The sequence below is a fragment of the Melanotaenia boesemani genome, chromosome 20 (assembly GCF_017639745.1).
Source record: "Melanotaenia boesemani isolate fMelBoe1 chromosome 20, fMelBoe1.pri, whole genome shotgun sequence".
In the NCBI taxonomy this organism is placed as follows: domain Eukaryota; kingdom Metazoa; phylum Chordata; class Actinopteri; order Atheriniformes; family Melanotaeniidae; genus Melanotaenia; species Melanotaenia boesemani.
The window spans coordinates 407765-422767 of NC_055701.1; the positions used below are offsets into that span (position 1 = coordinate 407765).

The window sequence follows — 15003 nt, forward strand, 5'->3', positions numbered from 1 at the left end:
CAGTGGTTAGTCATCGAGCAGCGGTTAGTCACCGGAGCATCGGTTAGTCACCGGAGCATCGGTTAGTCACGGAGCAGCGGCTAGTCACGGAGCAGCGGTTAGTCACTGAGCATCGGTTAGTCACCGGAGCAGCGGTTAGTCACCGGAGCAGCGGTTAGTCACGGAGCAGCGGTTAGTCACCGGAGCAGCGGTTAGTCACGGAGCAGCGGTTAGTCACGGAGCAGCGGTTAGTCACCGGAGCAGCGGTTAGTCACCGGGGCATCGGTTAGTCACCGGAGCAGCGGTTAGTCACGGAGCAGCGGCTAGTCACAGAGCAGCGATTAGTTACTGAACATCGGTTAGTCACCGAGCCGCAGTTAGTCACCGGAGCAGCGGTTAGTCACCGAGCATTGGTTAGTCACTGGAGAAGCGGTTAGTCATCGAGCAGCGGTTAGTCACCGGAGCATCGGTTAGTCACGGAGCAGCGGTTAGTCACCGGAGCAGCGGTTGGTCACTGAGCAGCGGCTAGTCGCGGAGCAGCGGTTATTCGCGGAGCAGCGGTTAGTCACGGAGCGGCGGTTAGTCAGCGAGCAGCGGTTAGTCACGGAGCAGCGGTTAGTCACGGAGCAGCGGTAAGTCGCGGAGCAGCGGTTAGTAACCGGAGCAGCGGTTAGTCACCGAGCATCGGTTAGTCACTGGAGAGGCAGTTAGTCATCGAGCAGCGGTTAGTCACCGGAGCATCGGTTAGTCACGGAGCAGCGGTTAGTCATGAAGCAGCGGTTAGTCACCGGAGCAGCGGTTGGTCACAGAGCAGCAGTTAGTCACTGGGCATCGGTTAGTCACCGGAGCAGCGGTTAGTCACGGAGCAGCGGTTAGTCACGGAGCAGCGGCTAGTCACGGAGCAGCGGTTAGTTACTGAGCATCGGTTAGTCACCGGAGCAGCGGTTAGTCACCGAGCATTGGTTAGTCACTGGAGAAGTGGTTAGTCATTGAGCAGCGGTTAGTCGCCGGAGCATCGGTTAGTCACCGGAGCAGCGGTTAGTCATGGAGCAGCGGTTGGTCACGGAGCAGCGGTTGGTCACGGAGCAGCGGCTAGTCACCGGAGCAGCGGTTAGTCACTGGAGAGGCGGTTAGTCATGGAGCAGCGGTTAGTCACCAGAGCAGCGGTTAGTCGCGGAGCAGCGGTTAGTCACCGGAGCAGCGGTTAGTCACGGAGCAGCAGTTAGTCACGGAGCAGCGGTTAGTCAGGGAGCAGCGGTTAGTCACGGAGCAGCGGTTAGTCACCGGAGCAGCGGTTAGTCACCGGGGCATCGGTTAGTCACCGGAGCAGCGGTTAGTCACGGAGCAGCGGCTAGTCACGGAGCAGCGATTAGTTACTGAGCATCGGTTAGTCACCGAGCCGCAGTTAGTCACCGGAGCAGCGGTTAGTCACCGAGCATAGGTTAGTCACTGGAGAAGCGGTTAGTCATCGAGCAGCGGTTAGTCATGGAGCAGCGGTTAGTCACCGGAGCAGCGGTTGGTCACTGAGCAGCGGCTAGTCACGGAGCAGCGGTTATTCGCGGAGCGGCGGTTAGTCACGGAGCAGCGGTTATTCGCGGAGCAGCGGTTAGTCGCGGAGCAGCGGTTAGTCGCGGAGCAGCAGTTAGTAACCGGAGCAGCAGTTAGTCACCGAGCATCGGTTAGTCACTGGAGAGGCGGTTAGTCATCGAGCAGTGGTTAGTCACCGCAGCAGCGGTTGGTCACGGAGCAGCAGCTAGTCACGGAGCAGCGGTTAGTCGCGGAGCAGCGGTTAGTCACCGGAGCAGCGGTTGGTCACGGAGCAGCAGCTAGTCACGGAGCAGCGGTTAGTCGCGGAGCAGCGGTTAGTCACCGGTGCAGCGGTTAGTCATTGTGCAGCGGTTAGTCACTGGAGCAGCGGTTAGTCACGGAGCATCGGTTAGTCATCAAGCAGCGGTTAGTCACGGAGCAGCGGTTAGTCACGGAGCATTGGTTAGTCACGGAGCAGCGGCTAGTCACGGAGCAGCGGTTAGTCGCGGAGCAGCTGTTAGTCAGCAGAGCAGCGGTTAGTCACGGAGCAGCGGTTAGTCACGGAGCAGCGGCTAGTTACTGAGCATCGGTTAGTCACCGAGCAGCGGTTAGTCACTGGAGCAGCGGTTAGTCACCGAGTATCGGTTAGTCACTGGAGAAGCGGTTAGTCACCGAGCAGCGGTTAGTCACCGAGTATCGGTTAGTCACTGGAGAAGCTGTTAGTCATCGTGCAGCGGTTAGTCACGGAGCAGCGGTTAGTCACGGAGCAGCGGTTAGTCATCGAGCATCGGTTAGTCAGCGAAAGGACACGGAAAAAAAATCCTGTTATTGGTGGATATGGGACTAATTACACTTTATTTTAACCCGCCACCAGTGGTGGGATCAGTATGAAAAGCTGTGGTTCTAGTCACCAAATCCCAGTTTATCATGTTTCTCTCAGTTTTGGAGAAAAGTTGCTGAGCTTTAAACCAGGAAGTCAGAACCAGCTGTAGAATTTAGAAGGTTTAAACGTTTAGACTTAAAATTCTTAGTTTATAATAATTAATCGTGAGCCAGCTGAAGATGGAAGTCCTGAACTTCCGGTCGTCTCCAGCTGTTTTATCCCAGTTCATTTTTTATGATGCTCCTCAGCTGCATCTGGAGAAATACTAACAGCTGAACTCTGACAGGAAAACATGTTCACTCCAGCTAAACCAGCTAAAAGCAACATGGCAGCAGGTAATCGGGGATCTCCATCTGAGCAGAACCTGGTACCAGCCTCCGTTTCACGTGCAAGCCAAAGCTGACAGCAGCAATGCTGTTTTTCCATCATGGCTTCCTCCCCTCTGCGTCCCAGCTGCTGGAAACCGGCACAGCCTTCCCAGCTCCGCATGATGACGGAGAAACGAGCTGAAAACTCACCACAGACCGAGGAAGGCGAAGATCAGCCAGAGATCCATGATCCTGGCCCGACCCGCCGGGAAAACCCGCAGTTTCATCCCGGGAATACCGCAGCGCTGCTGTAGGAAATCTGGGAATTTCTGCGGGAAGAGACGCAGCCGGCGATGGTTGAATGTGGCGACCGTGAGGAGCGAGAGATGGATGGAGGGTGGAGGGGAGGGTGGAGGCGGGAGCTGAGTCTGCGTTAGTCCATCTGCAGCACCGCTGACGGAGTCAGATTCCTCTTTTCTTCCGTGTAGCGCGTTACACGTTGCGGGTTTTTTGAGACGTTCTGGGGACGTTTTCTCTGCTGCTATCCGGCTGATGTTCCCGCTGCTTGTACCTGCTTTGCATCCATGATCATGCTGAGCTGTAATCCGGTTCTTTCTGCTGCAGCTGGAGAAGTCACTGCCTTGCTCAGGGGCACCTTGAAAAAGCTGCGTGTCCCATGACATTTTAAATTTTGTTTATTTTAAGTCAGTCTGAGAAAATGAAGTGAAGAAAAATCTCTGACTCAGGAATCGGTTCAGTACTTTAACCAGTTACATCTCGAAGAAAATGTTCATCAAATAGAACCAATAAACACAATAAATAAAAGAAAAAAACTTCTTTTGTTATTCAACATTTATTTCAGTAATTAAAACATCCAGAAAACCTCCATGCCAGGGGAGGACATATGTCCCTGTGTCCAGTCAGAGACATGAGCACCAGGACACCCGTCAGTTCTAAAAACCTGGATGAGATCTTTGTCCATCTGAAAACCACCACCCTGCTATCCGGGTTTTTAAGAAAGTTTCAGGATTCATGGCCTTAGATTTCTTCCAGGTTGTAAACACTCTGTTTTCAAGCTCTTCCCTAAGACCAGGGCCAGCTCTAGAGATGCATACATAAGGGGGCATCACGCATACACATTTTTTGTTATTGTTTATAGGTGTTTTTTTTTTTTTTTATGGGACTGTTAGCCAGTCCAACTCCCAAGAAACGGGTTGCACTTTGTCAGGCCTCTAACCTAAGACATGTCCAGCTTGGATGTCCCACCTGAAACCAAAGCTCCTGCTGGTGGCAGTTCCTCAGGGAGGAAGCAGAAAATATAAATAATAAATAAAAGAAAAAAATATCAAATATCCTTCATCAAGGTTTTAACAACCAACAACATGACGAGTTTTACTGGACAGAAATTAGACATTTGAACCTGAAATATTAAAGTAAAACCGAGTTGCGCCATCACAAAGTCAGAAACAACAAAACAGAGCAGAACATTATATTTTTTCTTCTTTTTCTTGGATGTTTTTTTAACTCTTTCCTCACTCTACACAACAGTTTCCTTTTTCTCTGCCCAAAACTTTGTTGTTCATGTCCAGGTTATTCGTAATGGTCTTCTCATGAGCCAGTATCACCAAATTCCTCTTTCTCTCAAATGACATAAGCAAGGCAAGTTTATTTATATAACACATTTCATGTACAAGACAGTTCTGCTCTATGCCGGCAAAATGCTAACCTAAACTGAAGCTACACAACTCCACCGCACACATTTTGTAATTAATGTAGAAAGTCTTGTGTCTTTGTTAACAAACAAAACAAAGTCGCACTGGCTGCGTCTCCATTCCAGTATTTCGCAAAATAAAAGCCATATTTCTAAAATTTTGATAAAGTGCAGTATGGACGGTGTTTAGCGCATTAGCCGTTATTCTCGTAAAACCTCGTCCCGCGAGACGCCGCTTTGAGGAGGATAGAGATTTCTAAATCTTTGTAAAACTCTTGCATTTCGCCCTTGTTTGCTATCAAGGATGACGATTATATTTTGTCTTTAATTTGTAAAAAAAATGCGTCTACTCAGACTGCGCATCTCTATTTGACATGAACTGGTCACATGACCCGCTACGTCACATCCGGTGAAGCCTAAATGTGAGAAAAGTGCTTCCATTACACTTTTACGATATATTTATTTACACGTCTGAAAAACCTCCTCATGAGAGCGTAAAAACTTTTTAGTGATATTTGAGAGTTTTCTAAATGTCGGTGTTTCCATTACCGGTTTTTTATTACGATATTTAGCTTTTGTGCAATTCTAGGGGTGATGGAAACGCAGCAACCGAAACACTCTAAACTAAATAAACTGCTACAAAAATGATAAATAGCACAATTAAAAATTGTTAATTAAAAATAAATAACGTTTAGATAAAAATAAATAACTTTTATTTAAAAATAACATTTAGTTAAAGATAGTCTTTAGTTATTAATAGATAACGTTTAGTTTAAAATATAAAACATTTAGTTAAAAATAAACAAACGTTTAGTTAAAAATAAAAAACTTTTAGTTAAAAATATAAAACATTTAGTTAAAAATAAATAGCGTTTAGTTAAAAATAAATAAGCTTTAGTTAAAAATAAATAACCTTTAGTTAAAAATGAATAAGCTTTAGTTAAAAATAAAAAACGTTTAGTTAAAAATGAATAGCGTTTAGTTAAAAATAAATAACGTTTAGTTAAAAATAAATAATGTTTAGTTAAAAATATAAAACATTTAGTTAAAAATAAATAGCGTTTAGTTAAAAATAAATGTTTCGTTAAAAATAAATAACGTTTAGTTTAGTTTTTACAGAAAAATTTCTAATTATTCAGCCTTTAAACTATAAAAACTGCTATAATAATGAAAAACAAAAAAAAAATGCAACTGTGTAAATTAAAACAATGAAGCAATCACATTAAAATTTTGAAGCATGTTTCATATAAGCTGTAACAGAAAGTTTAGTTATTAGATAATCCCTCATGTCCTTCCAGCCTCTCAGACACAGACAGGCCGTCTGTCTGGACCAAGCAGCAAAAACTGCAGTTCCCCCCTCATCCACTAGGGGCTCCAAAACAGACCAAATCCCCATAGACTCCCATGTTAAAAAGACCAACTTCACAGCAGAAATAAACATGTTTAAAGCCTGGTACAAAAATCCATTTTAGGATTAACAGGTCAAGTTTACTTTCATGACAACTGTGAGGGGGGTGAATTTTTTTTTAACTCATGCGTTTGGATGTTATTTAATCTTGAAATTCGGCATAATTAGGGGCGTGTCCTTTTGATTGACATGTATCCAATATCCGCGGCAAGAAGGGAGAGTGCAGCACAACCACGGTTTTTAACCGGCTAACAGCACGCCTTAGCTTTAGCCCCTCCTAAATTTGTTAGCTGGTTAGCTACCGTTAGCTCAGGGTTAGCTCGGTTAGCTCTTAGCTACAGGCAGCTCGGAGTTTGATGGTTGTCAATCATCCACCCCCACCTTCACAGTACCCCTCTCAGCTCCACCTCTTTGCCTATTTTTAGATTTTCTGGGACTAACAACACGCATGAGGCTACCAAGATGGTGACGGTGGGAATGCCCGACATGCTTCACTTTTGCTCTTCTGAAACCTACAGGTGACGTCACGGAGGCTCCGCCCATCTTTTATATACAGTATGTGGTCTGCTTCCAATAGGCACATTCGGATAGAGAGCTTCTAAGAACTGGCCTAGTTCCATGGACTGCCTCCCCAGGGGAACTGTTTCATACTGCATTCGTACATGAGTTGGGGGGGGGGGGGTAGCGGGACCGATGTGATGCAACCGTCTGTGACAGTGACGCGTGACTTTAGCGCCACATAACAACTAAACAAACCCATGAAAAACGACGCCACCAAGCGAGAAGGAAGCGATCGCCGTGTTCATGCTCTGCTTGATGGAGATGTTACTGATGGACCATAAACCAAGATGGGACATCATAATTAAGTGGTAGTCAGACTGCTGTGAGTCCAGTTGGACCCAGGTGCTGTCATGTAGTGCTAGTACAGTGCATATAATTTTAATTTTTTTTTTTTTTTTTTTTTTTAGTCATTTTATTTAAATACAAGATCACGATTTCATCACACAATATCAACTTGGTCATAAGTGCATGATTTCATCACATAATATCATCTTGGGCATAAGTGCACACAGCTTCTTCAGTACTTGGTTGAGCCAAAAAGCTGGACAAATCTTTCTAACTCATTTAGTTAAGCTAAATGTGGAAATGCTCCTTAAACAACTGAGTCTTTAGCTTGCTTTTCAAAGTGGATAAGGACTCTGCGGATCGGACAGAGTTTGGTAGATCGTTCCACCACCGGGGAACAACAGAGGAGAAGAGTGTAGCTACTGATGTGGCGCCACCTTGTGGTGGGAGCATTAGGCGTCTTTCACTGGCAGAGAGTAACTGTGGAGAGGGAGTGTAGCTCTGGATTAAGGAGTGGAGGTAGACCGGAGCCGTTTGGGTTATTGTTTTGTAAGCCAGAAGCAGAGCTTTGAAACTGATGCACTGCAACTGGAAACCAGTGGAGAGCGAATAGCAGCGGAGTGACATGAGCTCTTTTGGGCTGGTTGAAGACCAGACGTGCTGCTGCGTTCTGGATCATCTGCAGAGGTTTAACTGAGCATGCAGGCAGGCCAGCCAGTAAGGAGTTGCAGTAGTCAATGCGTGAAATGACCAGAGCCTGGACCAGGAGCTGGGTCGTGAGTTCAGTCAGGTAGGGTCTGATCCTCCTGATGTTGTAGAGAGCAAATCGGCAAGACCGGGAAACCGAGGCAACATGGTCCTTAAAGGTCAGCTGGTTGTCTACCATGACACCAAGATTCCTGGTAGAATATGTAGGCACTAGTGTGATTGAGTCAAGCTGCACACTTGTCTGTGGCGGTAAAGAAGGACTGGCTGGAAAGTCAATAAGCTCGGTCTTGGACAGATTTAGCTAAAGGTGGCGATCCTTCATCCATGTGGAGACATCAGCAACATGCTGATATTCACATTGAGACGCTTGTGTCATCAGGTGGGAAAGAAAGGAAAAGCTGAGTGTCATCTGCATAGCAGTGGTAGGAGAAACCATGAGAGCTAATGATGCACCGAGTGAGGAGGTGTATAGTGAAAAGAGAAGAGGGCCAAGCACCGAGCCCTGAGGCACCCCTGTTGTCAGCCCATGTGATCTGGACACGCCCCCTCGCCAAGATACCTTGAAGGATCTCCCTGTGAGGTAGGACATAAACCACGAGAGGACAGATTCTGAGATGCCAAGCTCCGAGAGTGTGGAGAACAGTATATGATGGTTGACCGTGTCAAAGGTAGCTGACAGGTCCAGCAGTATAAGGACTGAGGATTGACCAGTGGATCTGGCAACCCATAGGGAATCAGTAACTGACAGGAGAGCAGTTTCAGTAGAGTGACCTTGCCTATAGCCAGACTGATATGGATCTAACAGGTTGTTGTCTTGGAGGAACTGTGAGACCTGACTGAAGACGGCAAGCTCTAGTAGTTTAGACATGAATGGAAGCAGTGAGACCGGCCGGTAGTTTCCAACCTGGGCTGGGTTGAGTGTGGGTTTCTTCAGCAGCGGGTAACCCGAGCTTGCTTGAAGGCAGAAGGAAAGACACCGGATTTAAGAGAGGAGGTGATAATATGGGTTACTGCAGGTTTGATTGTAGGTAAAATGCTCTGCAGGATGTCAGAGGGAACAGGATCAAGAGGACAGGTCGTGGGTTTTGAGCTGACTAGAAGTTTAGAGACTTGGTCCTCATTTAGAGAGCAGAAGGAGCAGAGTGAGGCACCAGTAGCTGGTTTGGTAAGGCTGAGTTGGTCAGGCTCAGTGAATTGGTTACTGATGGTAGCGACCTTTTCAGTGAAGTAGGAAGCAAACATTTCTGCAGTCAGCACAGTGGGAGGCTGAGCAGGTGGTGGAGATAGAAGAGAGTTAAACACCATGAACATGTCGTGTGTTGGGAGCATTGTGGATCTTGTTCTGATAAAAGGTTTTCTTGGCCGCCTTTAGGCTGGATGTGAAAGTTTCAAGTTTTTGCTGGTACTCAGACAAGTCAGTGTGCTCTTTTGATTTGCGCCACTTTGTTTCTGCAGCCCTGAGTCAGGCTCTGTGCTCCCTCAGAACCTCTGTGAGACATGGACTGGGAGGGTTTTGTCTGGCTGGTTTTGACACCAAAGGACAGAGTTTGTCCAGAGAGGAGGCGAGAGAGGAGCAGAGTGTTTCTGTAGCCTCATTAACAGACAGTAAGAAGTCTGAGTGGGAAGGGAGGGTAGAGTAAACCTCATCAGACAGCTGTGTAGGTCTGAGGGATCTCAGGTTTCTGTGGTAGGACACCATTTTTGGAGCCACTTGAGTGACATGAGGAAGGAAGACAGAGAATTTAACCAGGAAGTGGTCTGAGAGGTGCAGCGGGGTGACGGACAGGTCGGCTGTGGAGCAGTTTCTGGTCAGTACCAAGTCAAGAGTATTACCAGCTTTGTGTGTTGGAGGAGTCTGAACCAGTTTGAGATTGAAAGAGTAGATGAGAGCCAGAAAGTCAGTCGCTGTGGTTTGCTAATGTGAATGTTCATGTCTCCCATGACAGTTAGTGGTGTGCCATCATCAGGAATGTCAGAGAGAACCGTGTCCATTTCAGAGACAAACTCATCTATACTGCCACCCGGAGGCGGTAAATGACCAGAACATATGCAGTGATGGGTGTAGAGACCTTTACTGGTGATACTCAAGTGATGAGCACGTAGCCATAGGACAGAGAGGTAAAGTTCCACTTTTTAGAAATAAGAAAGCCCGTTCCACCTCCTCGTCCAGCTGAGCGAGGTGTTTGGGTAAACTCTGCATTGACAGAAAGGGCAGCTGGTGTAGCTGTGTTTTCTGGACGGATCCAGGTCTCAGTCAGGACTAGGACCTGAATGTCAGAAACATTTATCAATGAACTGATAAATTCTGTTTTGTTCACTGCAGACTGACAGTTCCAGAGACCAAAGGTAACAGAGGGTGTGACTGACGTGCATGCCATTGGAAAGGACGGGTTTTGCGGATTGCGGTGTCTATGAGTGACACGTCTTGGTCTGTACCCATGTCTGACAGGGATGGGTTTGAAGCACATTGTGCATTAATATTGAGGAGGTTTGAGCTCGTGCTTTTGCTCGGTGGACTCGCGCAGGTAGACTCGCACGTCTTTACCCTCAGTGGTCTTTACCCGACGTGGTCTTTACCCGACGTGGGCTGACACAATGGCTGACGCCTCGCTGACACTTCAGCGCACCATGTGTGGTAAAGTACCTGGAGCTGACACAGCTGAGCTCACTTTGCTTGATTGCAACCGGCTGAAACCGCCTCTTTCTGCTTTGCCCTGAGCAGTACACAGTGGGTGTGACCCTCGTCACGGCCTAAACTGGTTGAAGAGAGAAGGTGCTAACGACAGAGCCCCACACCAGCAATGTAAACAATAACCCGAAACCAAGACAGAAACTCAAGCAGTAACTCACCTAACTGACTGTACCAACCCTGACTGAAATCAGTGCTTGTTCTGTCGTACAAGTAAACATGTCAGACGGTTTCTACTGTCTGCGCTGAACAGATTATAATGAGTAAATATTTCAGACGGCAGGTTTATTGTAACTCGTGTTCTGTTTCAGACGTTGCTGCAGCTCATTGAACTCCTCACCATCCGGCTGGTCTGGAGCAAAGCTGGTGATGGTGGGAAGAGGTTGTTCCCAGTTTTACCAATGAGCAGCGGGTAGAGAATTTCTGTTTGTCTAGAGAAACATTTGAATACATCTGAAGCTGCACTGGAGAGGATGGACACAACCACCTGCTGCAGATACTGAAGGAGATGGATGCTGCAGCCTGGATGTTTTACCTCCTGCCTTCCACCTAATCTCTACACACCTCTTCATAAGAAGCATCATGTGGTGGAAGTTGGACAGACAGAACATACATGTATACATGATGTACATGTTTAAAGAGAAAATGCATCATGTGTTCAGAACAAAGATCTCATCAGCTGCTTTAAGCTTTGTGTGCTTCATGGAACCATCAGTAGAAGGTGGAGGAATCTGTCACTGGAGGGTTGCTGTTGACGGACTCAAGATTCAGAGGAGCAGCATGTGAGGGTTAACATGTAGAAAGGTGGTGAGATGTTTACAGGTGTGGACTTTTCTATGACCTTTGTTAACATGATGAACTTCATCCTGAGATGTGCTGCGTTTTAAAATGGTGATGAACTGGAATGTAACGCACACCCCAGGATAAAGACTTAAAACGTAGCAAAGATGGATTATTTAATATTTCATAGCTATTATTAGTTAATAACTACTTCATATTTTTCAAGGTATCAAGGAATCTTTATTATCCCGTGAGGGCAATTTGTTTTACAGCCAGCAGTAAAAAACAATCAGTCACAAACACACAAGTAACACAATAAAAGGACTATAATAAAAATCATAAATTTAAAAAAATAAATAAATAAAAATTAAAAATCCTTGTTCAGCAGGGTGATGGCTGCAGGGACAAAAGAGTACTTGTGTCTGTTAGTCCTACATCTTGGTAGGATGTACCTGCGTCTTGATGGAAGCAGCAAAAATTCATGAACCAACGGGTGGCTTTGGTCTGCAAGGATTAACCGAACCTTGTTTAACACTCTGGGTTGATGCAGGGCTGAAAGGTAATTCAGGGAGATTCTGCAGCTTTCCCACATAGTCTAACAATCCTCTGTAACCTGTTCTTGTTCCTGAGAGAGAGGAGCCGTACAAACAGATAATTAGCTATTAGCTAATATTTCATAGATGTGGCCAAAACACATCTAAATGAAAAACTGAAAACTTCTGACTCTTCAGTCATTTATTTTTATAGTGAAGACATTACAGAATATTTACATGTGTGTATATGATGATCATATCATATATGGCTTTTCCTGCCATCCTGTCCAGTCCACCCAGAGACCTCCATCACAGATCTCCGCTGGCTTCACCTCCGCCCCTCCAGCCGCTGCTCTATGCTTGTTTTGTTACCACCCAGAAACCCCACCCAGGAGTCCTTTGCTGCAGCTTTACCTCAGTAGACAGGTCGGTGGTCCAAGGTGTCTCATTTACTGGTTTTTCGGTTCGTCCCGCTCCGGTTGTCATGGGCCTTAATTTATTTGTAGTCTTGTGTGAGTTTTCCATGTGTGCTGCTTCGCGTTATGATAAATCCCGTGAGAACGGATCATCGCAAATATATTTATATTCCACTGTGAGCCTTTAGAACTTCTCTGAATATCCTCTGAAGACAGAAGAGCTTTGAGCTCCTCATCGGTCCATTTATCACATGCTCTTTTTGTTGTTGTCGTTCGTAGCTGTAACCATGGTTTTTTAAATATGGTGGGAACAGAAGATGCGGAAATCTGGCAAGGGGCAGAGCTATCAGTCACGTCATGAGGGTTCCTATGAAACCTTGAAAAAACCCTGCCTCAGAGTAGAAGCTAAAATGGTTCTAGGAACTGAAGCCTTTTACCCCTAGTTCCTATATGTCCGAATGTGCAAAAAACGACCTGGTTCCTGAAAAGATTATAAGAACTGCAAAGGGTTCCTACAGTCTGAAAGGGGCTAATTACAGACTCACAGACTTAGAACAGCAACAATCCCCCACTGACAGAACAAATACATGCTATATATACTTCTTTATTTATTATTAATCATTTATTAAGTATCTCACAACATAAATCGCTATGAGGCATTTAACAGAGCTTCACTCCCTCACTTAAAGTTTTACCGCTGCAGCTCAGCCACGGTGAGGGGGAGAAACCTGACACCCAATGATCAGGCTACTTGTCAACTCATTTGCATATTAAATGCTGATTGGGTGTTTACTGGGAGGAGAGAGAGAGGGGGGTCCCACAATGCGAACATGCTGTACACAGCTCAGTGCGGAGGGGCTAGAGAGTTGGAGTAGCTTCTGCCTTTTTTGGCGGATTTGATTTGAGGGGGCATTGCCCCCTCTTGCCCCTGCCTAAAGCCGGCCTCGCCTCAGACCCTAAAAACAGCCGTCATCAAGCCACTACTGAAAAAGAAAAACCTTGTCACTCATGAGCAGCTACAGGCCGATATCAAACCTCCCCTTTCTTAGTCAGGTTCTAGAAAAAGCTGTTTTCCAGCAGCTACACAACTTCCTGACACTAAATACCTGTTCTGATGTCGACCAGTCAGGTTTCCGGCCAAACCACAGCACTGAGATGCTCTGTCACGGTTTCTGGGTTTTGGTGGGTGTTTTGATTGTTTAGGATTTTGGTTTTTGTTATGATTAGTTTGGTCATGTTCTTGGTTTGTAGTTCTTATGTTCATGCTTTAGTTTTCAGTTTTGTCATGCTTGGTTTTCCCTCTTGTGTTCCTGTGGTTTTCTGTTCCTGCCTCGTTAGTTCACCTGGTCTGATTAGTCATCCACTTCACCTGTGTCTTGTTACTCCCTCTGTGTATAAGTACTCCCGGTTTTCAGTCATTCATTGTCAGATCCTCATTTTGTCATGTTTGGTTTTTGTTCTCTGGAGTTTATCCCCGTCGTCTATGGTTGCCTGTCTTGTGTTCCTGGGAAATAAACCTTTTACCTGCACCAGTTCTGCCTCCTGCCTGCATTTGGGTCCTCACCTCCGCCGCCATTCGTGACAGTAGGATCTGACCACAAATGGACTCAGCAGGCAGAATGTGCTGGCCATATAAGGACATCTCAGAGCGCGACCATTTGGAGGACTGTTTATTCCTGGCTGAGGACTCCTACCTCAGGAGTTTGGAGGGGCTTTATCCACCCTTTGTACGGGTGGCAACCGCTACCAGGTTGGTAAATTTGTGGACTGAGTACCTCACCTTTCCTGAAGCAGTTGACCTAGGGTTAGAGTCCACTGTTCGAAAGGCAAGGGCGGAACTCCGTCCGCCAGCTCTGCGCTTCACATCTCGGGGGTCGACACCAGCTCCTCGGTCCACGTCTCGAGTGACGCCATCAGCTCGACTGTCACGGTTGCCGCCACCAGCTCCCAGGCCTACGTCTCCAGCTTCGCCTCCTGCTCCAGTGCCCCAGCTCTCCACGCCGGCTCCCAGATCTGCTCCAGTGCCTCAGCACCCCACGTCTGCGCCAAGGTTCTGCCCTGCTCCGCAGCGTCCGACGCCGGCTCCGAGGTCCTGCCCTGCTCCGCAGCGTCCGACGCCGGCTCCGAGGTCCTGCCCTGCGCCGCAGCGTCCGACGCCGGCTCCGAGGTCCTGCCCTGCGCCGCAGCGTCCGACGCCGGCTCCGAGGTCCTGCCCTGCGCCGCAGCGTCCGACGCCGGCTCCGAGGTCCTGCCCTGCTCTGCAGCGTCCCACGCCAGCTCCGAGGTCCTGCCCTGCTCTGCAGCGTCCCACGCCGGTGCCCAGGTCCTGCCCGTCTCTTCTGGTCCCAGTTCCTGAGGGGGTCTCCAGTGGTGACGCCTCTCTTCTGGTCCCTGTCCCTGAGGGGGTCTCCAGTGGTGACGCCTCTCTTCTGGTCCCTGTCCCTGAGGGGGTCTCCAGTGGTGACGTCTCTCTTCTGGTCCCTGTCCCTGAGGGGGTCTCCAGTGGTGACGCCTCTCTCCTGGTCCCTGTCCCTGAGGGGGTCTCCAGTGGTGACGCCTCTCTTCTGGTCCCTGTCCCTGAGGGGGTCTCCAGTGGTGACGCCTCTCTTCTGGTCCCTGTCCCTGAGGGGGTCTCCAGTGGTGACGCCTCTCTTCTGATTCCTGTTCCTGAGGGGGTCTTCAGTGGTGATGCTTCTCTTCTGATTCCTGTTTCCGAGGGGGTCTCGGGTCGAGACGCCCCTTACCCACTACTGGTGCCCAACCCAGAGATCCAGTCTGCCCGTCCGCCGCCAGAGATCCAGTCTGCCCGTCCGCCGCCAGAGATCCAGTCTGCCCGTCCGCCGCCAGAGATCCAGTCTAAGCCTGCCCGTCCGCCGCCAGAGATCCAGTCTAAACCTGCCCGTCCTCCAGAGATCCAGTCCAAGCCTGCCCATCCTCCAGAGATCCAGTCCAAGCCTGCCCGTCCTCCAGAGCGCCAGTCCAAGCCTGCCCGTCTGCCTGGAAACCTGTCTGTGCGTCCTCCGGGTCGTCCTCTGGAGGTTCTGCCCCGGTTCGTCCGGCCTCCTGACCGGAGCCTGCTGTCTGCACAGCCTCCGGGTCGTCCTCCGGAGGTTCTGCCCCGGTCCGTCCGGCCCCCCGGCCGGCCTCCTGACCTAATCCTGCCGTCTGTTCTGCCTCCAGGTGGCTCCCCCTGAACTTTGTCCTGGGGCCTGTCT

The 15003-nt window shown here is 48.2% G+C and overlaps 1 protein-coding gene across 2 annotated transcripts in view; it reads right to left on the bottom strand.

Annotated features, from left to right (window-relative positions):
• The window catches only part of gabrg1 (gamma-aminobutyric acid type A receptor subunit gamma1), a 28926-nt gene extending 25442 nt beyond the window's left edge, over window positions 1-3484 (bottom strand). For both annotated transcript variants that reach the window (XM_041972305.1, XM_041972304.1), the window contains exon 1: window positions 2908-3484. In XM_041972305.1, coding sequence (XP_041828239.1) covers window positions 2908-3380 — 473 coding nt within the window. In that variant the 5' untranslated portion in view covers window positions 3381-3484. The remainder of the gene's footprint in view (window positions 1-2907) is intronic.
• Window positions 3485-15003: the final 11519 nt, after the last annotated feature.